The sequence below is a fragment of the Oryx dammah genome, unplaced genomic scaffold (assembly GCF_014754425.2).
Source record: "Oryx dammah isolate SB20612 unplaced genomic scaffold, SCBI_Odam_1.1 HiC_scaffold_20, whole genome shotgun sequence".
Taxonomy (NCBI): domain Eukaryota; kingdom Metazoa; phylum Chordata; class Mammalia; order Artiodactyla; family Bovidae; genus Oryx; species Oryx dammah.
In genome coordinates this window covers 17,928,585-17,955,686 of record NW_024070204.1, presented here as the reverse complement: position 1 = coordinate 17,955,686, position 27,102 = coordinate 17,928,585, and the positions used below count along the sequence as shown (strand labels likewise).

Sequence of the window (27,102 nt, the reverse complement as noted above, 5' to 3'; positions counted from 1 at the left end):
ATTTCTAACATTGCTTTTCTTAAGGGGAGTGGTTAAAGGAGTTGTATTTTTCTTACTAAGATCATATTTGACTTCTTGAAGACATTCTGTAAGATAAATGCAATTAATAATAAGAGATTGATTGAGCAGGAATTTTCTGTATTGTCCTTTGAGTAAAGAGGTGTAACAGCACCTGTTTGGGAACTGCTTTGTTGCTTTGTAAATAAATTTACACTCTGGCTCATAGTCTGTGTGAATAAAGCAGCTGGTGAGATAGCAACTGACAGAGTCAAAGAAAAGTTGTTGATTCCAAGCAGCGTTTAATAAGTCTCTGCCACCAGGTCTAATCTTCAGTCTTCATATATATACATGTCTCTTATGCAAGAGACAAAAGAGATGCAGTTTCAGTCCCTGGGTAGGGAAGATCCTGTGGAGGAGGGCATGGCAACCCACTCTAGCCTGGAGAAACCCCATGGATAGAGGAGCCTGGGGGCTAGAGTCCATAGTGTTGCAAAGAGTCGGGCATAACTGAAGCAACTTAGCACTTATTAAGGAGGATTTTAATTTTATATCTGTATTGTTATGTTTTATTTTTTCTAACTGTGAAATATATACACTGGGCTATTATCATGTTTAAAATTAATCTTTCAGCTAACTGGTAAAAAATAAATTGGAGTTATTTCCTCAATAATTGAAATCAATGTAAACTTTAAATATGTACCTTATATAATATATAGTAATAGCATATATATTATCTTTCATTAAACTCTTCTGAAACGTTATTACCAATTTTTGGTGAGCAAAGAAGGACAAAATAATTCTGTCTCTGGTATTCTAGTCTGTAGTAGATGTTTTGTTGTTTATTGGTTTTGATTTTATTTTTTCTCTTGTTTTTATTGAATGAAAATTTAGCTGAAATACAAGGTATTCAGAATAATGCTGAATTTGTTAACAACTTTTATTTTTTTTAATGAAATTATTTTCCTGAGTGGAAATTAAAGCAACTTATAGATATAAATTTAATTTTTGATGAGAAGTTGATATAAAATTAGCAAATGAAATGGACTTAATTATCATATATGGTAAACTAGGGAATTAATATTAAAGTGTTATGTGCTATTTAAATAGATAAATAGACAAACTATATATACATATGTATTTTCCTCCAGGTTAAAAAACATTCTATCCTAAAGTCGATTTTGCATACAGAAGGCAGCTTTCTAGGCTTCCCAGGTGGCTCAGTGGTAAAGAATCCCCTTGCCAGTGCAGGAGACACGAGAGACTCAGGTTCAAGCCCTGGGTTGGGAAGATTCTCTGGAGAAGGAAATGGCAACCTGCTTCAGCATGCTTACCTGGAAAATTCTATGGATAGAGGAGCCTGGAAGGATAGAGTCCATGGGGTCAGAAAGAGTTGGACATGACTGAGAAAACATACACAGGCAGCTCTCCAAATGATGTATTTGTCAGATTCCAATATGTTAAGTAATTTCTAGTTAGTGAATGTAAACACACACACACGCACACACACACACACACCCCTACCTAGATTCCTATTTGAAAGTATTAACTATAGAAGAATCAAATGCAGAACCTAATCATAATATTTGGTATCATCATTATTCAGAAAAGAAATAAAGGGTAGTTGGGGAGAAACCTGTTAATACCTTCTGTTTGCATTAGAGTTTAATCAGGGAAAATCAGATCCTCTGTCATTTAGCTCAATAAAAGGGACTGAATTGGTGAAACAAGTTAAGAAAATGGTAAGAGAAGCCAAAACCAAATAGTGGGCTATGAGACAACCACTGAAGGAGTGAAGCATCAATAAGGCTGGGAGGGTGGGTGTTACCTGACCCCAGCAGGTGTGCTTTAATGCACAAACATGGGAAACACTAATTACTGATGGATGTTAGGTTTCTGCAGAGCAGAACAGGGTAGGAAAGTAATGTGAGCACAGCATGCAGATGCGTTTAGAAGATACGTAAAGCTGGTGGGATTACAGCAGTCTAGTCAGTTTTTACTGCAACCATTTACTCTGTACTGAAATCAAGAAAATTGTGAGCATTCTATAAGGCTACAGAAGACAGCAGCACTATTGTTGGTACCTGGAGGTTGCTTCTTCCTAAGTATTTTACACACACCTTCATCTGACAAAATATATTTACTGACTTGGGCTTTGGCTATGGTTTGCGTGGGAGTGAGGGTAAGGTATAATGCCACCTCTCTTTAAGTAGATGCATCTGGAAAGCCATTACATTTCACCAAGCAAACAGACAAGAAAAAGGTCTAGAAGATATAAATATTATCAACTAGATATTGTATTATCAACTAGATATTATCATCTAGTTTTTGTAACTATATCCAGCCCTGATTGGATGCAGCAATGGAATATGGAAAAAAAATACCACATAGGAAAAGAGTAAGACCAGCTTGAATTCTGCCTTCTCAAATTGTCAACTATATTACCTTTATGAACCTCAACATTCCCATCTGTAAAATGGCATTGAATGTAATTTTCTCAATAGATGCTTCTTATTGTTATATTAAATGATATATAGCAGAGAGATCCCACATCCTTGGCACTGTATACATATTATTTCCTTATATTTTCATTTATGGTATATGATTAAAAGTTTACTTGAGTAATATCAAATCTCACATTCAGTTCAGTTCAGTTCAGTTCAGTCACTCAGCCATATCCAACTCTTTGTGACCCCATGAATCGCAGCACGCCAGGCCTCCCTGTCCATCACCAACTCCCGGAGTTTACTCAAATTCATGTCCATTGAGTCGGTGATGCTATCCAACCTTCTCAGCCTCTGTCATCCCTTTCTCCTCCTGCCCCCAATCCCTCCCAGCATCAGAGTCTTTTCCAATGAGTCAACTCTTTGCATGAGGTGGCCAAAGTAGTGGAGTTTCAGCTTTAGCATCAGTCCTTTCATTGAACATCCAGGACTGATCTCCAGTAGGAAGGACTGGTTGGACCTCCTTGCATTCCAAGGGATTCCCAAGAGTCTTCTCCAACACCTCAGTTCAAAAGCATCAATTCTTCAGTCCTCAGCTTTCTTCACAGTCAAACTCTCACATCCATACATGACCACAGGAAAAACCATAGCCTTGACTAGATGGACCTTTGTTGGCAAAGTAATGTCTCTGCTTTTCACTATGCTGTCTAGGTTGGTCATAACTTTCCTTCCAAGGAGTAAGCGTCTTTTAATTTCATGGCTGCAGTCACTATCTGCAGTGATTTTGGGGGCCCCCAAAAATGAAGTCTGACACTGTTTCCACTGTTTCCCCATCTCTTTCCCATGAAGTGATGGGACCAGATGCCATGATCTTAGTTTTCTGAATGTTGAGCTTACAGCCAGCTTTTTCACTCTCCTCTTTCACTTTCATCAAGAGGCTCTTTAGTTCCTCTTCACTTTCTGCCATAAGGGTAGTGTCATCTGTATATCTGAGGTTATTGATATTTCTCCCAGTGATCTTGATTCCAGCTTGTGCTTCTTCCAGCCCAGCGTTTCTCATGATGTTCTCTGTATATAAGTTAAATAAGCAAGGTGACAATATACAGCCTTGATGTACTCCCTTTCCTATTTGAAACCAGCCTGTTGTTCCATGTCCAGTTCTAACTGTTGCTTCCTGACCTGCATATAGATTTCTCAAGAGGCAGGTCAGGTGGTCGGGTATTCCCATCTCTTTCAGAATTTTCAGTTTCTTGTGATCCAAAGCACAAATAGATGCTTTTCTGGAACTCTCTTGCTTTTTCGATGATCCAGCAGATTTTGGCAATTTGATCTCTGGTTCTTCTGCCTTTTCTAAAACCAGCTTGAACATCTGGAAGTTCACAATTCACGTATTGCTGAATCTCACATTAGGTACTTCCATAAAAAGGATCTAACCAAATCTAACTGAACCTCTACTTGAAGTACAGGGGGCTTTCCTGGCAGTCCAGTGGTTAAGACTTTGCCTTCCAATGCAGAGGGTGCAGTTTCAGTCCTTGGCCAGGGAGTTAAGGTCCTACCTGCCCCCTGGTGAAATAGCCAAATCTTAAAACAGAAATACTGTAGCACATTCAACAAAAACTTTAAAAAATTCAGCCACATCATTAAAATATCTTCAAAATAAGAGACTATACAAAAACTAGCAATAGCCATGGCTGAAAACATATAATTAGAATAGTGAATTTTGCTTTGTTACCCAGATGTTTCATAAGTGTGCTTACAGAGGATTTTTTTTTTTTAATCCAGTGACTCTTGGATGACCACTCAAAGCTTTATAAAATTACACGATGGCTGGAATACTATGTTATTTCTCTATTGGTGAAATTGCAGTCCTCCTGTGTAGAATGAAATTTAAGTTGTATCTTGATGATTATTACTTTTTCGCAGTCCCTGGAAAAAAATCTTCTGAGAATTAAGCCCTAAGAGATTCCTTCAGAGAGCTACTCTCAGCCTTCATAAATCTCCAGCTTATTTTTACTCAAAGTTCTTGCTCAACGTTAATTCACTTGAGATTTTAACAGAGCTGTGAGCTCTGACAAGTCATGCATAACGATTTTCAATCTCAGAGAATATTTGCTTGGTATTAAAATGCCTTATTAAATATTTCAAATTGGTCTTTAGAGGTTTTGGGAAAAGTCCACTCTGTTTCTCATTGATATGTAATGTTACAAAATGTGTGCTATTTGTAAAACAGTGGTACAAGAGGAAACCACATGAAAAGAATGACACAGGGTGGTCCCCAAAGAAAACAAGACTTGAATTTTATTGTAGGAAAGAGATCTTGAAAGCTTTTTTATGTACTTGAATCTTTTCAGCTTTGTTTCAAAAATCAACTGAGAGGCTATAATCCCTAGCATGGGATTACCTAAATGTGCACTGTAGGATATATTTAATGTGAAAATAAAATAAATAGTACACTAAATAGCCAATGAAATTTTAAAATGCAATGTTTCTGTGGTTATTGTTTTTAATGAAAACAGTTGTAAAAATGAAAGACACTTATGTAGCACTGTTTAAAGTTTTCTTTGATTGGAAGCCAGTTGTTTAGGGAAGGTACTGTGAGTTTAATATCTATTGACCAAACCCATATAATAATTTCCAGAGAAAATTAGATACTTCTTTTAATATTCTAGTGGAATAATGGGCTTCTAAGTATCACTTCCCATATTTTTCTTTGGAGATCTAGCACTGTAGAGGATAATAATCCTTTTCTATTATGTATACAGTTAGGGGCGATAGCATGAAGAAAGGAATTGAATGGTCCAATGTGGAATACTTTTCTCAGACATAGATATAACATACGGATTTTTTTTTTCATTTAAACTTTTCAACCAGGAATAAAAAGTCTTCATTAAAATAACTAATATAGCTAATTAATTTACTTAGAAAGGCCAACAGTTGGATCACTCAGTTCAGTTCAGTCTCTCATTTGTCTGACTCTTTGCGACCCCATGAATCGCAGCACGCTAGGCCTCCTTGTCCATCACCAACTCCCGGAGTTCACTCAGATTCACGTCCATCGAGTCAGTGATGCCATCCAGCCATCTCATCCTCTGTCGTCCCCTTTTCCTCCTGCCCCCAATCCCTCCCAGCATCAGAGTCTTTTCCAATGAGGCAACTCTTCACATGAGGTGGCCAAAGTACTGGAGTTTCAGCTTTAGCATCGTTCCTTCCAAAGAACACCCAGGGCTGATCTCCTTCAGAATGGACTGGTTGGATCTCCTTGCAGTCCAAGGGACTCTCAAGAGTCTTCTCCAACACCACAGTTCAAAAACATCAATTCTTCAGTGCTCAGATTTCTTCACAGTCCAACTCTCACATCCATACATGACCACTGGAAAAACCATAGCCTTGACTAGATGGACCTTTGTTGGCGAAGTAATGTCTCTGCTTTTCAATATGCTGTCTAGGTTGGTCATAACTTTCCTTCCAAGGAGTAAACATGTTTTAATTTCATGGCTGCAGTCACCATCTGCAGTGATTTTGGAGTCCAAAAAAATAAAGTCTGACACTGTTTCTACTGTTTCCTAATCTATTTCCCATGAAGTGATGGGACCAGATACCATGATCTAGTAATGCCTAATAGTTCAAAAAATCAAATAACATTAATTTCTACTTAATTCTATTTGTGAAATTAACTTTTTATTTGATCTCATTTATGATATATCTGGCATCAAAGAGGATATTATCATTTTTTCTTGGCTTTTAACTTCAGACTCTTATCCAGAGTCAAAGAACAACTGCAAATTCTGAGAATAAATGTCCTTTCCTCCCACTGCAGCTATAACACAATGTATCAGTTTGCTAGGACTGCTAAACCAAAGAACCACAAACTTTAAAAATATGCCTTTACTGTTATCACTGTTCCTGAAGTTAGATGTCTACAGGCTAGGTATTATTAGCAGGGCAATATTCCCTCTTAAAGACCTGGGGGAGGGTCTTTTGAAGCCCCACCTCCAGCTTCTAGTGCTTTGCTGGCAATCTGACTTACCTTGTTTTGTGGAAATATCATCTTGATCTCTGCCTTCATCTTCACATAATGTCCTTCTCATGTGTGTGTGTGTGTGTGTGTTTGTGTGTATCCATCTTTTCCAAGTGTCTTATTTTTATAAGGACAGCAGTCATAGTAGATTAGTAGCCCAAACTATTGCAGTATGACTTCATCTTAATTACATCTATAGTGACCCAATTTCACCTGTTAAATGGCACAGTAGTAAAGAATCTGCCTGTCAATACAGGAGGTGAGAGAGATGCAGGTTGGATCCCTGGATCGGGAAGATCCCCCAGAGTAGAAAATGGCAAGCCACTCCACTATTCTTGCCTAGAGAATCCTATGGACAGAGGAGCCTGGCAAGTTACAAAGTCCATGGGGTCACAAAGAGTCAGACATGACTGGGCATTCATGCAGGCCAGAGACAAATGGAGAGAGATTGGGTAAAGTGAACCATGATAAATAAACTGCTGCCTGATAAGCAAACTCCTTGCCCAGGTGAGCAATCTATTGAGAAAAAAAGAGAGCTGATGACTAAGATGAAAAATTGTTTCAGTTCATTTTCTGAAATTTTATGAAGGAAATAGGGGAAATATTTATGAGGTTCAGTTTTATATGGTTCCCAGGCGGTGCTAGTGGTAAAGAATCTGCCTGCCAGCTCAGGAGAAGCAACAGACATGGATTCGATTCCTGGGTTGGAAGATTCCCCTGGAGTAGGAAATGGCACCCACTCCAGTATTCTTACCTGGAAAATTCCATGGACAGAGAAGCCTGGCTGGCTACAGTCTTTACTGTCTCAAAGAGTCAGACACAATGGAGCATCACCATTGTCACCATTTAAGCAACTAGAGTTTAACAATGTAACATATGAACTTAGGGGGGAAATCATTCAACTCATAACACACACACTAAAGCAGTCTATGTTTTTATTCTTTATATATTAAAAACAAAAACAAAAACCTTCCTTTGGAAGTAACAGTAGTTCTTAAAATGCTCCCATCAAACCTCCAAATAAATGAGAAAATAAAATAAGTATGTGTTTCCCTTTTGGTCTAAAACCTCTTGGTAGGGAATCTTTGAACAATTGAGTAAATTCAGGATTTATTTTCCACCCCTGCTATTTAATTCTACTCTTGATGAGTTCAGGGCAGGCTGATTTTTGGTTGAGCTGTGCTGTACATATGCCTATGTTCCCTCAACCAGCAATCTGTTTACGCAAAGTGGCAGGCTGCTACCTTCAGATGCCACCAAAGAACAATGATAGAGGCCATTTACTATTCTTTGCTTTATGCACAACTAGGATTGCCTGAAACCCAAGAGACCAACTGTTCCAAGGTATCTGTAGTTGATAATTGCAGTATTTTTTGAATTAGGGTAGAGAGTTAGTATATTTTCTTTCTTTCCCCTGGATCTCTTTTCTGCTCTGCCCACTTCTTTTTTTGGTACTTTCAACAATCACTTAGTCAACACCACCAGGCTACTTTGATTTCTTTGATTTCTCCTTTTCTCATTGTTCTCTCACCTGTCACTCCATTCATGTGTCTCAGCTTTCATCTAACAAGCCTGAGCTTCTAAAGACAGCTCAAGCCGAGCAGAACACTCTTTCTTTCCTGTGGTGGTCCAGCCTATCACAGTAAATGAGGAATAATCTTGAAAAATTTGCCTAACCAGTTTTTTCAATGGAATGGTTCCTTTGGGGCTGCTTTTAAGATATTAACATTATTTAGACGTAAATCAGTATTGTAAGGCCACAGCAAGTTTTAAAACCTGAGAATTTTGTAAGTGTGGTTTCTTAAAAAATAGCCATTATTTTACAGCTTTTTGTCTATACTTCTTTTTTTCCTGACTCCTAGTATTAAATAATTTTTATATGCCCAATATGATCATCATTTTTCCTATAAGATTAAAGATTTGGCTAGTATAATTTTGCAATTTTGGACACAGTATGGGCTTTTTACCTTTTTAGAGTCTGACCCAGGTACCTACTATAGATTTTAATTTTTGTAATTTAAGGATGTACTAAATGAAAATCCTCCCTCCTATACCAATATTTTGGACAAATATCTACCTACTGATTTTCTCTGACCAATTTGGAGAGATGAGTATAAGTATTGAGCAGGTGTTGAAACACAGCAAAAGTCTTTAATGTTGCACAGTAGTAATTATTATACTTAATGATGGAAGAGATCATCTACCTGTGACTAGCTTTGGAAAGTTTATCAAGCCAGATACTGTAGTGCTATATTAAAATATATATATATGTGTGTGTGTGTGTGTATATATATATATATATATATATATATATAGTACACATCCAAGTCCAAATAGGGCTCTAAGAATGGAATAGCACTAAAGCAAATTTTTTAACCTTTAAAATTTGATATCATCATAGATTCACATACTGTCATGAGAAATAACATAGATCTCTTATATCTTTACCCATTTTCCCCAATGCTGCAGCTGGTGCTGCTGCTGCTAGCTAAGTCACTTCAGTCGTGTCCGACTCTGTGTGATCCCATAGACGGCAGCCCACCAGGCTCCCCTGTCCCTGGGATTCTCCAAGCAAGAACACTGGAGTGGGTTGCCATTTCCTTCTCCAATGCATGAAAGTGAAAAGTGAAAGTAAAGTCGCTCAGTCGTGCCCGACTCTTCGCGACCCCATGGACTGCAGCCCACCAGGCTCCTCCGTCCATGGGATTTTCCAGGCAAGAGTACTGGAGTGGGTTGCCATTGCCTTCTCCTTACCCAGTGCTGCTGCTGCTGCTATTGCTAAGTCGCTTCAGTCGTGTCCGACTCTGTGCAACCCCATAGACAGTAGCCCACCAGGCTCCCCCATCCCTGGAATTCTCCAGGCAAGAATATTGGAGTGGGTTGCCATTTCCTTTTCCATACCCAATCTTACTTACATTTCCCTAGTTTTACCTGTGTGTGTATGCATATATTTAGTTCTTGTGTATGCATAATCAAAATACTGAACAGTAGCAGCTTTATCAGGATCCCTCATTTTGCCCTTTTATATCCACACCTTTCCACTCTTTCTGCCCCAGATTTTAGCAACTACTAATCTGTCATCCATTTTGAAAATTGCATCACTTCAAGAATGTTAAATACATGGACTCGTACAGTATATAGTCTTTGTGAGTTGTCTTTTTCCACCCTCTAGGCATAATTTCCTGAAGATTTATCCAAGGTGATGTTTATGTTAATATTCTTTTCATTTTTATTGCTGAGTAGTATTCCTCAATAATATTGTGCCATAGTTTGTTTAATCATTTTCCCATTGAAGGATATTTGAGCTGTTTCTAGTCTGGTGCTACTAAGAATAATATCTCTGAATATTTGTAAAACAGATTTTTATCTGAACATACATTTTTATGACTTCAGCATAAATGCCCAAGAGTACAATTTGCTGCTGCTACATGGTAAATGTATGTTTATTTAAGAATTTGCTAAATTTGCATTTCTACTAGCTGTGTGTGAGTGGCCTAATTTCTCACCAGAATTTGGTGTCACTATTATTATGTTTTATTATCCACAATTAAGAGTTTCTTTTAGGTATATAACAGTCCTTTTCTTCTGAGTGTGCATAATTACTAGTTATATTTTCACTTAGCATCTCAATGTAAAAATTCTGTTTAGAGGCCAAAATCGTGGCATTTTACTAAAAGTCTATATATACAGTTATCCCTTAGTATCTGAAGGGAAATGGTTCCAGCACTACCATGAACACCTGTAGATGCTCAGGCCCTTTAGATGGGCCTCAATATCCATATCCATGGTCCCATATCCAGAAATTCAACCACTGCAAATCAGAACATAGAACATGACCAGCAGTTGGTTACATTTATGGATGTGGAACCAAATATTGTTGTTGTTGTCTCTCAGTCATATCCCACTCTTTGCAACTCCATGGACCGAAGCACTCCAGGCTTCCCTGTCCTTCACTGTCTCCTGGAGTTTGCTCAGACTCATGTCCATTGAGTCAGTGATGCCATCCAACCATCTCATCCTCTCACCCCCTTCTCCTCCTGCTCTCAATCATATATATGAGTAGTCATATATATGGAGGGCCAACTGTACATGTATGATCTGCTAATAAGGATTGTCCGATGAACTTGGCATTTTGTATTAACTAGTTCTGTACTTTCAGAGGATCTATTTCTAGGATCCTTTGAAGGTACAGAACTAGTTTTGCTTAAAGTCATGTCTAAATTTCAACATGGAAGTAAAACTTTGTAGTTAAGCAGATATTAAACTCTTTATAGATGTGTTAGATCTAAATCATTGACTGAATTATTAAAATTGAAAATTATCAGTAACCCTGCATTGTTCAAGACTCAACTGTACACCCTCAAAATACTTTTCATTTTACCCCCTCCCCCGCCAGTTAACACCAATTTGATTCTTGAGAATTGACCCAGCCCACTCTGATTACATGAAGGTTAAAACAGACCCTTCGTAATTGTATCATCACATAAAGAATCGTATTAAAATACCTGAAATCCAATGTTCCATCCTGGGCTCTCATTTAGGATAATTGGTTGCACAGAAAGAAACCAAGTACCAGGTTTGAAGGATGATCTAAGAAATATAGGAAATTATCACTTTCCACAGATGTTTCAGCATAAACGTTTTTTTTTTCTGGGTACAAATTAATCATGTGCTTAATCATTTGTTTTCCTGAATGCACAGGTACCTCTGTTCTACAGGTGACAGCCACTGATGCAGATGACCCTACCTATGGAAACAGTGCTCGGGTGGTTTACAGTATTCTCCAGGGACAGCCCTACTTCTCCGTAGACCCTAAAACAGGTTAGTACTTTTACAGATAATTGATGTACAGATGCATACTACAAAAAAAAAAAAAGAAAGCAGTATCTTCATGTCTGTGTGGTCTTCTGCATTAGACATTGTTATTTTAGAACTTTAAAAATGCCCTCAGTTTCTCCAGGACAGTTTGATTAAATAATTGAAGATAAATTAACTGTCCTCCTTAATACCTGATTATCCATCATTTATACCCATACCAGTAAAAACTTTTCATTTTTGAATCTTTCTGTGACATTTAGATAAATGCTGTTTAATACAGAGATTACATAACACTTCAGTCTTAAAGTAATATGTTATGTAAATGAAATTAACTGAGAATAAGGCCAAAGACATATAAGCATTTGTTAAAAATTATATGAATTCGGCTCTATTTCTTCTTTTTTTGTAACCAAAATATTCATATCATACTATATTATGTGATGCCAAAATGGTAATGAAGAATACTCAATAATTCAGTGTAGGGCTATGTTCTAGCAGCATAATCTATAAACCACAAAAAACTCATGGTCTTATCAGTAAAGAGTTTGTGAATAGAAATTTGGCTAAAGATAAATATAAACCCATTTTTAAAAGTAGCCAAATGTTCAGTATGAAATGGTTCAAGTTTAATAAACAGTTTCAAGAATACACATAATCAGGAGATATAGATGGACCAGAGAAAGGTCTAAGATGTTCCAGCAGCTTCCTGGATCCTTTCTGGTAATGTGAGACCCGTTCTGAATCTAGTTAACATGTGGGATCTTTAAGTAAAGGTAACCACCAGATAACTAATGCAGGGGTAATATTTGGTCAAATATCTCCTTATCATCTTACAGTTACATAGCATACAACACGTTTTTCAGGGAACACTGTTCAATAAGTGCCCATTACAGTTTATTAACCATTGTCTCAGACAGTGAGGTACATTCACCGAAGAGATGCTATGGACAAGCTTACTGCAATAGCTAACGCCAGTAGATTGCTAGGAGGATTGTCACTGTCCCATTTACAGGAAAGTGCCTTCTTCTCTCCCTGGTGTGCTCCAACACAAAGTACACTGGGCAGGTGGAGACCTCAGACACACAGGCTTAACCCTTGAAATTCCCATAACTCAAGAAGAAAACAGTGAGGGTGTAAAGATGCAGATATATAAATGAAGAATTGCACATATATACCTGCGTATATATCCACATATTATATGCATTATAATTATAAAATACATGAGATAAATAAAAATTGGAATATAATAAAAATAAATAATATAATGTGACCTAGAGTGAGCATCCAAGCTCTTATGTCAATAGTACCAAGATATTACTAAATATTTAGAAATAAAAATGTTTATCAGCCTAGTAATCAAAATTCTGGGTCAAAAATTATATACATTTATTTATGTTGTTCTGATAGGATACTTCAGAATTGATAGAATATATTTTTTACTGAGATATATTTGAAATGTAATGTTGTGTAATTAAAAGGGTGCAGCATGTTGACTTAATGCATGCCTGTATTGTAATATGATTGATATATAGTGATAAACGTTCCTAAGCCAACTCATTATCTGACAATAGAGTTTCTCATTTTGTGGTAATTTCCCAATAACCACGATTGTTTTATATATAAAAGATGTGTATTTCTCGCTTTAAATATGCATCTTCTTGGAGGAAAGAATCGAGGAGACTATGTTCCAGATACCTCGTCTGAGGCTTACACACACACAGACACACATGTATGCATGCACACACCTGCACACATACAATTTATTCCATTAACTGTCCTTTTAGAGAGCCGAATGACTATTTATATATACATGTTATATTTACTTAATAGAATATTGCTAGACTATAGACATCTTATATGGGTTTTAAAACTTACCACACACTTGAACTTCTTTAAAACCAAATAATAATTCTGTGTGCTTGTGTATCTCTGAATATCTGTCTGAATGTCTGCATGTGTTGATGTGAGTATATGCAGGTATGTATATGGGGGGGTGTGTGTGTATGTGTGTGTGTGAGTGTTTACTTTGGACAAAGAAAGCAGGCCAGTGTGGATAAAAGGTGACCAGTGTTGAACTCTTCTGTTGTTTGTTTTTTAGTGAAGCAAATATATTAAACAAAAAATTCAAATAAAAATTGCATTTGGTTGTACATATTTATTATGGATTAATTAAGTCCTTTAGGAAACAAAAATGGTTATCTGAGATATAAATAGGCTGCTATTAAGGTTCTGCTCTATTGAAATGATCCTTGCTCTTATAATGTTTGCTCTTTTATTTAAGCAAAATGATTTATTGAATGAAATTTATCCTCCATATTGATATGTTTTAATTTCAATATTGTATTGGCTGAAACCTCCGGGAAGTCTATGGATATGTTTTCTGCTATCAGGATTGTTTAAATATGCAAATCTCTTAGACTGGTTGTCTGCACAAAGTGCTAAGAGGGATTATAAAACAAAATGCTGAGTGTTCTCTTCAAAGCTAAGAAGTTTTGGGTAATTTAAGCTTAAGAGATCTATTATAATGCAATTAAACATCCTCAGAACTAATGACTTTAGTGGAAATTGTGCCTTAAATAACTGGAATAAAACACATACAAACATCCTTAAAGGTAAGGAATCAGTTGTTATAAATGAGATATTATATAAGAAAATTAGATGAGTAGTTACTTTAAAATGTACAGTTTAATAGTAATACTTTAATTCTATCCTCTCATTTGGCATGACTATAACATTTCCAGTTAGTCTATTCAAAGAAGAATAATTATAATGCAGCTGAACTTTTGTATTCAAATAGAGTTGTGAGTGCTTATTGTTACGATCAGGACTTTGGATTGCCTTATTTCCATTGTGTTAAAAGGTATATTGGATTCCCTGGTGACTCAGTTGGTAAGGAATTTGCCTGCAATGCAGGAGACCTGAGTTCAGTCCCTGGGTTGGGAAGATTCCCTGGAGAAGGGAAAGGCTTACCCATACCGGTATTCTGGCCTGGAGAATTCCTTGGACTATGTAGTCCATGGGGTCGCAAAGAGTTGGACACGACTGAGCAACTTTCACTTCATCTTGTACTATGACATTTCTAGTTAGTCCTTTCAATGAAGACTAATTATAATACAGAGAACTTTTGTGTTCAAATAGAGCTGTGAGTGCTTATGGTTAAGATTCGTGGCTCTTGAATTATTATACTATAGATAATTTGTTTACTAAGGTATGCATTGTTTTCTACTGAATCTCGTTAATCAATATGATGAAACATAAATCCTGTGAATAATTTATTGCTTCAAATAAGTTTTGTTTTTGTTATTTCATAATGCTTGCTTAATGTGGAACAACAATAGGAGAATACTTCTTAATGATTGATTTAACATTAATTACAAGAGGAGAGTGAAAAAGTTGGCTTAAAGCTCAACATGCAGAAAACTAAGATCATGGCATCTGGTCCCATCACTTCATGGGAAATAGATGGGGAAACAGGGGAAATAATGTCAGACTTTATTTTGGGGGGCTCCAAAATCACTGCTGATGGTGACTGCAGCCATGAAGTTAAAAGACGCTTACTCCTTGGAAGAAAAGTTATGACCAACCTAGATACCATAGTGAAAAGCAGAGACATTACTTTGCCAACAAAGGTCTGTCTAGTCAAGGCTATGGTTTTTCCAGTGGTCATGTATGGATGTGAGTGTTGGACTGTGAAGAAAGCTGAATACCAAAGAATTGATGCTTTTGAACTGTGGTGTTGGAGAAGACTCTTGAGAGTCCATTGGACTGCAAGGAGATCCAACCAGTCCATTCTGAAGGAGATCAGCCCTGTGATTTCTTTGGAGGGAATGATGCTGAAGCTGAAACTCCAGTACTTTGGCCACCTCATGCGAAGAGTTGACTCATTGGAAAAGACTGTGATGCTGGGAGGGATTGAGGGCAGGAGGAGAAGGGGATGACAAAGGATGAGATGGCTGGATAGCATTACTGACTCAATGGACGTGAGTCTGAATGAAGTCCAGGAGTTGGTGATGAACAGGGAGGCCTGGCATGCTGTGATTCATTGGGTCGCAAAGAGTCAGACACGACTGAGCAACTGAACTGAACTGAACTGAACTGTTTGAAAGATCAGAAAACTGAAAAATTAATGGAGATGACAATGAATTTTAAAAAAACATATAATATTTCTGGCCACATATATGTAGAAATTGTGTTAATGTAGAGTTTATGAAGATGTTGTTGGTTTTTCATTGCGAAGTCAAGTCTGACTCTTTGCCACCCCATGGACTGTAGCCTGCTAGGCTCCTCTGTCCATGAGATTTCCCAGGCGACAATACTGGAGTGGGTAGCCATTTCCTTCTCCAAGGGATCTTCCCAACCCAGATATTGAACTCACATCTCCTGCATTCCAGGAGGATTCTTTATTGATGAACTACCAGAGAAGCCCCATTTATGAGGATGATGGTGGTGGTATAGTTGCTAAGTCGTGTCAGACTCTTGCAACTCCATGGAATGTAGCCTACCTGGATCCTTTGTCTGTGGGATTCTCCAGGCAAGAATACTGGAGTGGGTTGCCATTTCCTTCTCCAGGGGATTTTCCCAACCCAGGAACTGAACCCAGGTCTCCTGCACTGCAGGTCGATTCTTTAATGACTGACCAACAAGGGAAGCATTCTACTTAAACATTTTCATTTAATTCAGCAAAGAAAACTTTTAGAGTTATTACATGAGGAACTGTTTTAATGCTTATGAAAACCATTAACCCTAAACTGAGTATTATGAAGAAGGCAGCTGAGTAAGAAAGCCATATTAAGTGCTCAGAGAACTAAAGTCAACAGAAATTTTGGCTAATGCTTGTTTATTCAGTTCAGTTCAGTTCAGTTGTTCAGTTGTAGCCCCATGGACTGCGGCATGCCAGGCCTCCCTGTCCATCGCCAACTCCTGGAGTTTGCTCAAATTCTCGTCCATTGAGTCAGTGATGCCATCGAACCATCTCATTTTCTGTTGTCCCCTTTTCCTTCTGCCTTCATTTTTTCCCAGAATCAGCTTCTTTTCAAATGAGTCTGTTCTTCACATCAGTGGCCGAAGTATTGGAGTTTCAGCTTCAGCATCAGTGTTTCCAATGAATATTCAGGACTGATTTATTTTAGGATGGACTGTTTGCATCTCCTTGCAGTCCAAGGGACTCTCAAGAGTCTTCTCCAACACCACAGTTCAAAGGCATCAGTTCTTCGGTGCTCAACATTATTTATAGTCCAACTCTCACATCCACATGTGACTACTGGAAAAACCATAGCTTTGACTTGATGGGTCTTTGTTGGCAAAGTAACGTCTCTGCTTTCTAATATGCTGTCTAGATTGGGCATAACTTTTCTTCCAAGCTGCAGTCACCATTTGCAGTGATTTTGGGGCCCCAGAAAAAAATAAAAGTCTGTCACTGTTTCCACCATTTCCCAGTCTACTTGCCATAAAGTGATGGGACCAGATGTCATGATCTTAGTTTTTTGAATGTTGAGCTTTAAGCCAACTTTTTCATTCTCCTCTTTCATTTTCATCAAGAGGCTTTTTAGCACTTCTTCACATTCTGCCATAAGGGTGGTGTTATCTGCATATCTGAAGTTATTGATATTTCTCCCAGCACTCTTGATTCCAGCTTATGCTTCATCTAGCCTAGCGTTTATCATGATGTACTCTGCATATAAGTTAAATAACTAGGGTGACAATGTACAGCCTTAACATACTCCATCCATACTCCAACCAGTCTCTTGTTCCGTGTTTGGTTCTAACTGTTGCTTGCTGACGTGTATACAGATTTCTCAGGAGGCAGGTCAGGTGGTCTGGTATTCCCATCTCTTTAAGATTTTTCATATTTTTTTGTGATACACACAAAGACTTCAGCATAGTCAATAAAGCAAAATTAGATGTGTTTTTTTGGAACTCTTTTGCTTTTTCAATGATCCAGTAGATGTTGGTAATTTGATCTCTGGTTCCTCTGCCTTTCCTAATTCTAGCTTGAAATCTGGAAGTTCACAGTTCCACATACTGTTGAAGTTTGGCTTGGAGATTTTTGAGCATTACTTTATTAATGTGTGAGATGAATGCCATCGTGTGGTAGTTTGAGCATTCTTTGGCATTGTCTTTTCTTTGGGACTGGAATGAAAACTGACCTTTTCCAGTCCTGTGGCCATTGGTGAGTTTTCCAAATTTGTTGGTGTATTGAGCGCAGCACTTTCACAGCATCATCTTTTAGGATTTGAAAAAGCTCAACTTGAATTCCATCACCTCCACTAGCTTTGTTCTTAGTGATGCTTCCTAAGGCCCAACTTGACTTCACATTCCAGGATGTCTAGCTCTAGTTGAATGATCACACCATAGTGATTATCTGAGTCATGAGGATTTCTTTTTTTTTTTTTTTTGTATAGTTCTTCTGTGTATTCTTGCCACCTCTTAATATCTTCTGCTTCTGTTGGGTCCATATCATTTCTGTCCTTTATTGTGCCCATCTTTGCATGAAACATTCCCTTGGTATCTCTCATTTTCTTTATAGATATCTAGACTTTCCAATTCTATTGTTTTCCTCTGTTTCTTTGCATTGGTCACTGAGGAAGGCTTTCTTATCACTCCTTGCTATTCTTTGGAACTTTGCATTCAAATGGGTATATCTTTCCTTTTCTCCTTTGCCTTTCATTTCTCTTCTATTCACATCTGTTTACAAGACCTCCTCAGACAACTGTTTTACCTTTTTGCATTTCTTTTCCTTAGAGATGATCTTAATCCCTTCCTCCTTAACAGTGTCAGGAACCTCCTTCCACAGTTTTTTCAGGCACTCTATCAGATCTAATTGAATCTATTTTTCACTTCCACTGTATAATTGTAAGAGATTTGATTTAGGTCATACCTGAATGGTCTAGTGGTTTTCCCTACTTTTTGCCATTTAAGTCTGAATTTGGCAATAAGGAGTTCATGGTCTGTGCCATAGCCAGCTCCTGGTCTGACTGTGACTGTGATTTGTTTAATGACACAACTCAAATATCACTCCTATTCAAGTTAATATAGTGCCAACTACATTAAAAATAAATCAATATATTCAAAGTTTCTTCACATCTTTACAAAGTATGAAATTTATGTCAGGTGGTCATAGCAGAACCTTAATAATTGACTTGCTGCAAAAAGATTAATTCCCTTGACTTAGGTCAAAGACAAAACCAAGAATCTACCATGTCTCTTTCTGGGCTCTTAGAATGAAGGATTCACAAAGGGTAGTTATGAGGTTTTTAATTGAGGATGCACATCTCTAAATAGTCATAGTATTAGTAGCCACTTGATTTCTTTCCACTAGCTGTTTTGTAGTCAACAACTTATAAATTATTTCTTGCTTTTTTTAAAGCTGGTACATATCTATTAAATTATGTCTGTGCCTGTTCACAGAGAAATGTGTTGAATCTTCCTTATGGTCAATTGAGGAAACATGAAAACCTGGATTAAAATCAGATATCAGGGAAAACAGGGATATGTAGTTTACAAAATCCAATTTAAGTTTTATCCACAGTTGCTTACAGCACTAGAAATGGTGACTACCAGCTCTTTTGACTATTAACATGAACCATAAATCAATGATTGTCAATGATGGAGTCTGCATAAATGGTACTTACAGTAGTTTTTCACCACACTCCTAAAATAGAGACTATTGAGACAGGTATGCTGTATAATATAGATCAGTTATACTTTAAATTGTGAATCATTTTCATAGAACATTTATGAATTTTTTCTTATTATAATGAATATTTAATTAGAAAATATAGTTACTTTAAACATCACTGTTGATAAATGCTACTTCTAATTTTTTAGATACATACAGTGGAAAGACTAGAAAAACTACCTTTTAGTTATATACATAGAACATACTAGATTTTTTCAACACTTCTAGCTCATTTTTGTACTTGAACATTTTTGTGACATGATGTTAAAAAAGGACAGACATTGGGTTGCAAATCTCTTGTCAGTCAAACCTTTCTAAATTAATGACATCCATTCCACAGGGAACAAAGCAAGTTGACATCAAATAAAATGTACTACTACACCTAGTGATGGCTATTGGTTCTGAAGGCACACATAATATCATTATTTATTTTAAAAAGACACTATTGTAAATTTAATAAAGAAAAAGGGACATCCTGGCTTTCCAGTAGTAAAGCCTCTCTGGTTCCAATGCAAGGAATGCAGGTTTGATCCCTGGTCAGGTAACTGAGATCCCACATGCCATGCAGTGTGCTCAAAAAAAAAAAAGAAAGAAAGAAAAAAAACATGAAAAAAAAATAAAGATGTAATTGACCTTCCTATGAAAAAAATAAATAGTTATCTTATAGTTTAGTTTATATAGAGAAGTAACACATATTTATTTGTTTTCCAAAATATCAAAGTTTATTCCCAAATTGCTTGGAGATACTTCCTGGTCAAATCCTAGGATGTACTTAGAATCATAGTAAATTGATCAGTCTACTTAAATTTTATGCTTCCATTTTCTTGTATCTATATACCGATAATGATAATGCCTGTTCCAGCTAGGAAAGTAATGCAATGGTCTCAGTTAATCCAGACACTGGAAAAGCATCATTACTCAGTAAAGTTCTCTCATTTTGCTCTCTTTAATATTGAGGAGAATTTCCAAAATTACTATATAGCTCACTGTAATGAATTTGAGTCTTATCTAAAACAGAAAAAAAAATAATTTCATGTGGAATATTTGTTTTTACTCCAAATAACTAGACAAAATTGTAAAAAGCAAGTGTTCCACTATTAAATTTTATGTCTTTAATTTTTTCCCAAATTTCAAGGAAAATTATTTCTATGAATATTATTAATAGAAGAAATGTACTTTTAGAAAATGTGGAATGGTAATTTAAAGAGAAATGAGTTAGATAAAATAACTAGTCATTTAGCTATGCAAAGAATTATAGGAAAACAACAGAAGGGGAAAGACTTCTCAAAAGGGGAAAGAAATCTCTTCAAGAAAATTGGAAATATCAAAGGAAAGTTTCATCCAAAGATCTGCACAGTAAAGGACAGAAATGGTAAAGACCTAATAGTAGCAGAAAGGCTCAAGATGAGATGGAAAGAGCACACAAAAGATGGAAAGAATAAGTACAAAAAAGATATTAATGACCCAAATAATCAGGATTGTGTGGTTAGTCACCCAGAGCGAGACATTCTGGAGTGTGGGCCTTAGGAAGAACTGCTGCCAAAAAAGCCTGTGGAGGCAATGGGATTCCAGCAGAGCTATTTAAATTCTCAAAAGATGATACTATTAAAGTGCTGCACTCAATATGACAGCAAATTTGGAAGACCCAGCAGTGGCCACAGGACTGGAAAAGGTCAATTTTCATCTCAATTCCCAAGAAGGGCATTATTAAAAATATTCAAACCATCAGACAGTTGCATTCGTCTCCCATGCTAGTAAGGTTATGTTCAAGATCCTGTATGCTAGGCTTTAGAATTATGTGAACTGAGAACTTTCAGATGTTCAAGCTGGGTTTAGAAAAGGCAGAAGAATCAAAGATCAAATTGCCAGCATTTGGTGGATCATAGAGAAAACAAGGGAATTCCAAAAAAAGAAAAAATCTACCTCTTTTTCATTAACTGTGCTAAAGCCTTTGACTGTGAGTGGGTCATAACACTGTGACTTACGTGGAAAACTCTTAAGGAGATGGGAGTACCAGACTATCTTACCTGTCTTCTGAGAAACCAGGATGCCGGTCAAGAAGCAACAGTTAGAACCATGTATGGAACAACTGAGTGGTTCAGGATTGAGAAAGGAGTATGACATGCCTGTTTATTGTCACCCTGTTTTTTTTAACTTATATGCAGAGCACATAATGGGAAATACCAGGCTGGATGAGTTATAAGTTGGAATCAAAATTGCCAGGAAAAATATCAACAACCTCAGATGATACCACTCTAATGCCAGAAATTGGAGAGAAACTAAAGAACATCTTGATGAGGGTGAAGGAGGAGAATGAAAAAACAACCTTAAAACTAAATATTTGTTTTTTAAAAAGTAAGATCATGGCATCTGGTCCCATTACTTCATGGCAAATAGAATGGGAAATGGTGGAAACAGTGACAAATTTCCTCTTCTTGGGCCCTACAATCACTGCAGATGGTGACTGCAGCCTTGAAATTAGAAGATGAGTGCTTCTTGGAGGAAGGCTATGACAAACCTAGACAGTGTCTTAAAAAACAAAGACATCACTTTGCCGACAAAGGTCTGTATAGTCAAGGCCCTGGTCTTTTCAGTAGTCATGCACGGTTGTGAGAGATGGACCATAAAGAAGGCAGAGCGCTGAAGAATTGATGCTTTCCAATTGTGGTGCTAGAGAAGACTCTTGAGATTCCTTTGGACACCAAGGAGATCAAACCAGTCAATCTTAAAGGAAATCAACCCTGAATATTGATTAGAAGGACTTATGATAAAGCTGAATCTCCAATACTCTGGCCACCTATTTGTGAAGAGCTAACACACTGAAAAAGATAATGATGCTGGGAAAGATTGAAGCCAGAAGGAGAAGGGGATGATAGAGGTTGAGATGGTTGGATGATATCACTGATGCAATGGACAGGAACTTGGGCAAACTCTAGGAGATTGTGAGGGATGGGGAAGACTAGTGTGCTGCAGTCCATGAGGTCATGACTGGGTGACTGAACAACAATTTAGAGAGGAATAAGTTAGACAAAATAACTAGTTTTTAACTTTAGATATGACTGTCCCACTCAGAATAGTGTCTCTAGATGAGGCAAAGTGGCATGCTTTCTGTGAAATAATTATCACTAACACATAGGTCTTAACCAACAATAGCTTGATTCTCAAAAATGACCTTTTCTTAACTTCTTATAGTAGAAATCAATCAACTATATAAAAAAAGCACTTAGTGGAGGGCCTCAATAATTTTCCTAGAATGTAACTGTAAACAAGATTTATAACATTCTTCAGTCTGTATGATGTAATTAAATACAACAACAATCTTCATCCTATTTAATCTCAATACTTCAAATTTATCTCACCTCACAAATTAACAAATAAAATGTTTGTAGGAAGGTGTTATGTATGCTTGGATAAAAGATGTAAAGACTCTTAAGTATTTTTTGTGCACAGACTAGGTTGCTTCAGTCTTGTCTGCCTCTTTGTGACCCTATGGACTGTAGGCTGCCAGGCTCCTATGTATGTGGGATTCTCCAGGAATTAATATTGAAATTGGTTGCCATGCCCTCCTCCAGGGGATCTTCCCGACTCAAGGAATGAACCGCATCACTTATGTCTCCTGCATTCACAGGCAGGTTCTTTACCACTAGTGCTACATGGGAAACCCCATTTTTCATAATTCTATAAGAAACCTACTTGAATATAGTTTTTTCCCAATGAAATATTCTATATTTGTTAATAACTAAGAAGTTAAAATATTTAAGTTATGCTTCACAATATCTACAGAACATAGACTATCTGCAGTATAATATGTTTTATCAATTTTCTTCCTTTGTAACATCCCTAAGTCATATAATAATGATAATAAGCATATACAAATTATTCTAGATATATTTTCAAATCATTTTGCGATGATTGAGTACATAATGCCCCCAAATATTATTTGGTAATCCCAATGCTAGAAAATATGCTTCTCTTAGAGAAAAATATTATATACTCATTCAAAACTGTGCCATATTATCAAATTACTGAAAGACATATTCTCCTACTTTGTCTTCTGTAGGGAAGAATTCTAAATATTTCCTGAATTTCAGCAGATGCTATGGTATTTAATGAAACATGAAGGCCATTTATATAGCATTTAAGAAATAGTTAATGCACTATGGTAGACACAAGTGGTTGTCCACTCAATATTAATTTCTTATTTTGCTGATCTTATCAGAATCCTGATTTTCTCAGTATAGCAATGTAACTAAGTTAAAAAGTTAAATTTCCCAGCTTGCCTTCAGCTTCTGTGACCCAGTTCTAGTCAGTGAGACAAAAGAAAAGACCACCAGGAGGTACTAGGAAGGTTTTGATATCTCTATATGTGTGCCAGGGGTTCCTCTTTCAGTCTTTCAATATTCTAGATTTAAGCACATATCTAATTGTTGGCAGTACAGTAGCTATTTGTGATCACGCAACAAGTACACACGGTGAAAATCACACACAAAAGATTGCTGAGCAATAGGCTAGCAAGGTAGTCACTCTGGTTAGGTTATTTTTATGTGCAGGCACATACAATTCTGGTAGCTGGATCATTGTGAAATGTGCTTTGCAGGGTGATAAATCACCTTGACAGAACAATGCACTGCCCAGAGAGGTATAGAGCAGGCTCCCCAAGATGACTTTTATTCCTCTCAATCCAAAATCCATGATCCACAGAAAGCATATTGTTCTCTGTATATGAGTAGCCATTTTACAGTTTGAGGACCACTGCTAAACTGGAAAAGGAAATTTGTCATGCTGACTTAAATTAAATATCAAAAGTTATACTAATTGTTGATATTTATGAGATCAGAGAATGGAACCAAAGGTAGTTTTCTTTTCTACTCCATTGGGAATGCATATTTGAAAAAAAAAATTCTATCATCTTGAAGTTGCAAAGTATTTTAAAGACACTATCAATTCAGTTTAGTTTAGTCGCTCAGTCATGTCCGACTCTTTGCGACCCCATGAACTGCAGCACACCAGGCCTCCCTGTCCATCACCAACTCCCGGAGTCCACCCAAACCCATATCCATTGATTCGGTGATGCCATCCAACCATCTCATCTTCTGTCATCCCCTTCTCCTCCTGCCCTCAATCTTTCCCAGCATCAGGGTCTTTTCCAATGAGTCAGCTGTTTGCATCAGGTGGCCAAAGCATTGGACTTTCAGCTTCAAAATTAGTCCTACCAATGAACACCCAGGAGTGATCTCCTTTAAGATGGACTGGTTGGATCTCCTTGCAGTCCAAGGGACTCTCAAGAGTCTTCTCCAACACCACAGTTCAAAAGCATCAATTCTTCGGTGCTCAACTTTCTTTATAGTCCAATTCTCACGTCCATACATGACCACTGGAAAAACCATGGCCTTGACTAGATGGACTTTGTTGACAAAGGAGTAAGTGACTTTTAATTTCATGGCTGCAATAACCATCTGCAGTGATTCTGGAGCCCAGAAAAATATAGTCAGCCACTGTTCCCACTGTTTCCCCATCTATTTCTCATGAAGTGATGGGACCGGATGCCATGATCTTAGTTTTCTGAATGTTGAGCTTTAAGCCAACTTTTCACTCTCCTCTTTCACTTTTATCAAGAGGTTTTTTAGTTCTTCACTTTCTGCCATAAGGGTGATGTCATCTGCATATCTGAGCTTATGGATGTTTCTCCCAGCAATCTTGATTCCAGCTTGTGCTTCAACCAGCCCAGCATTTCTCATGATGTACTCTGCATATAAGTTAAATAAGCAGGGTGACAATATACAGCCTTGACAGACTCCTTTTCCCATTTGGAACCAGTCTGTTGTTCCACGTCCAGTTCTAACTGTTGCTTCCTGACCTGCATGCAGGTTTCTCAAGAGGAGGGTCTAATAACTCTCCTTCTCAGTAGCAACGATGTCATCATGTCCTATTGACATGAATAAAATTAATAATATCTCTTCAGATGAATTGCTTTGTGTATAGTTTTCTTGAAAAAAGTCATAGATTAGTGTTCTGTGTTAGTCAGTTAAACTGTTTGTTGTAGCCTTAGATGGATCTATAGAATTGAACTGGCTTAAATTGAACACTTACGTAAATTTCATGGTATGTAAATTAAACTTAAATAAAGCTAAACAAGCAGACAAAGAAATGAAACAAATTGAATATGCTTTTACACAATTATTAACTTCTTGTAACAAAATTTACCAGCTATTACCAGGAAGGGGGAAAAATAATCTCAGTGACTATAAAATGTAAATAATAGGAAATGATAGGAATCCATGTTGGTTAATTATAGCATGTTTTATACCAGTCCTTCCTGTTAAAAAAAAAAACACACAGGTTTATCTTCTTTTGTACTTTACTCTGTGTATGCTGCTTCTCAATAGTGACTGTTGCAGAAAAGGTCAGAAATTAATATATTGGTATCTCGAGTCTTATTAGCTCCATGATAATTAATTTCTGAACATTAAATAGATGGTTGACAGAAAGTATTCCCGTTGTTTTGTTTATACTGTGAACCTAAATAAGCATCATCTGTGGAGTACAATCACCAAGCAATGCAATTTTCATCCATATATTTATATTTATTCTAAGAGACTATTTATTCCCCAGAAATATACTACCATTCCATTGACTCCCTTAAGATTTTTCCCTAATCAAATATCTTAGATATTTAAAATTAAATCTAGGTTGCCTTAGGATAATATTATTTCTGTCATCTGTCTGTCTATCTATGTATCTATCACCCATCAACCTCTGTATTTCAGCCAAGTATGATTTGTGCATTTTTTTTTGAGTTAGACCATTATTCCCTTCAGGCTAATCCTTCCAAGGCAGACTCCTCCAATTCTGGTTGGTTCCCTGTACTGTTTAGTCAGAACTAACTTCTTTGATCTTTACACTCCCTCTTTGTAGATCTCATAAAACATGAAAAATATAACTTCTGCTCACGTATTACTTTTCCTCTACTTTGAGAGCTCCCTTTTTATAAATCTAATAAATTTGAGATGAAAACTGTGTAAGTTAAAGATATATATTGTGTCACTTTGATACATTTACCTAATGTAATATGATTGTAATACAGTGAAATTTGTCACATTACACATATATGGTGCTATAGTATGTATATTCAGTATCCTGTGAATTGCATTCTCTAGGGCTTATTTGTTTACTACTTTGTATAAGTTTGTACTCTTAAAGATGATCACTCTAATCCCCTCCACTCCTCCATCCTCTGGTAACCACCCCTTTACTCCCTGTCTTTTATAAATTTCATGTTTTTAAATTTTACACATAAATCATATCATAACAGCTCTTTTAATGTGTGGACATGACCATGTTTTTGTTGCTCTCCGAACCAGATCCCACATAGTGCGTTATTCTTGGGAATATGTTTCTAATATCTTTACTGAGGAAATATATTATCTAACTTTAACTATAAATTAAGTTTACAAAAATTTGGTAAAAAAATGATCTACTTTTATTAAAAATTTGATTTTTGTGGTAATTATTGGGCTTCCCTGATAGTTCAATTGGTAAAGAATCTGTCTGCAATGCAGGAGACCCCAGTTTGATTCCTGGGTGACGGAAATCCACTGGAAAGAGCATAGGATACCTACTCCAGTATTCTTGGGCTTTCTTTGTGGCTCAGCTGGTAAAGAATCTGCCTGCAATGTGGGAGTCCTGGGTTCAATCCCTGGGTTGGGAAGATCCTCTTGGAGAAGGGAAAGGCTACCCATTCCAGTATTCTGGCCTAGAAAATTCCATGGACTCATAATCCATGGGGGTCACAAAGAGTTGGACATGACTGAGTATCGTGTAATTTTGTAAAAAAAAAAAAATTGCAAATTTGATTTTTTTGTAATTATTATTGTTTTTATTATACTTTCTAACATATGCCTCATCTTTGGTCTTCTACAAACATCTTTTTTATTATTTTTTTTTTCTATTCCTGTCAGGTAACCTTCTAGTTTATGATCCTTTTCAAAGGAATGTCAGCAAATGAGTACGTAGCTGCTGTTAGAAAACTATTGTAACTGCTGTTAGAAGACCAAGTATTTGAGGGCATCACCATAAAAAAATCATTAGTGAGTTGCAAGATAACAGAGAAAATTATTCCTGAGAAATGAAAACATGTTTTACATGTA

At 36.8% G+C, this 27,102-nt stretch overlaps 1 protein-coding gene across 3 annotated transcripts in view; it reads left to right on the top strand.

Annotated features, from left to right (window-relative positions):
• Positions 1–27,102, top strand: part of CDH18 (cadherin 18) — a 602,757-nt gene that overhangs the window by 320,841 nt on the left and 254,814 nt on the right. For all 3 annotated transcript variants that reach the window (XM_040262487.1, XM_040262489.1, XM_040262488.1), the window contains exon 4: positions 11,161–11,280. In XM_040262487.1, the coding sequence (XP_040118421.1) occupies positions 11,161–11,280 (120 nt within the window). The remainder of the gene's footprint in view (positions 1–11,160; positions 11,281–27,102) is intronic.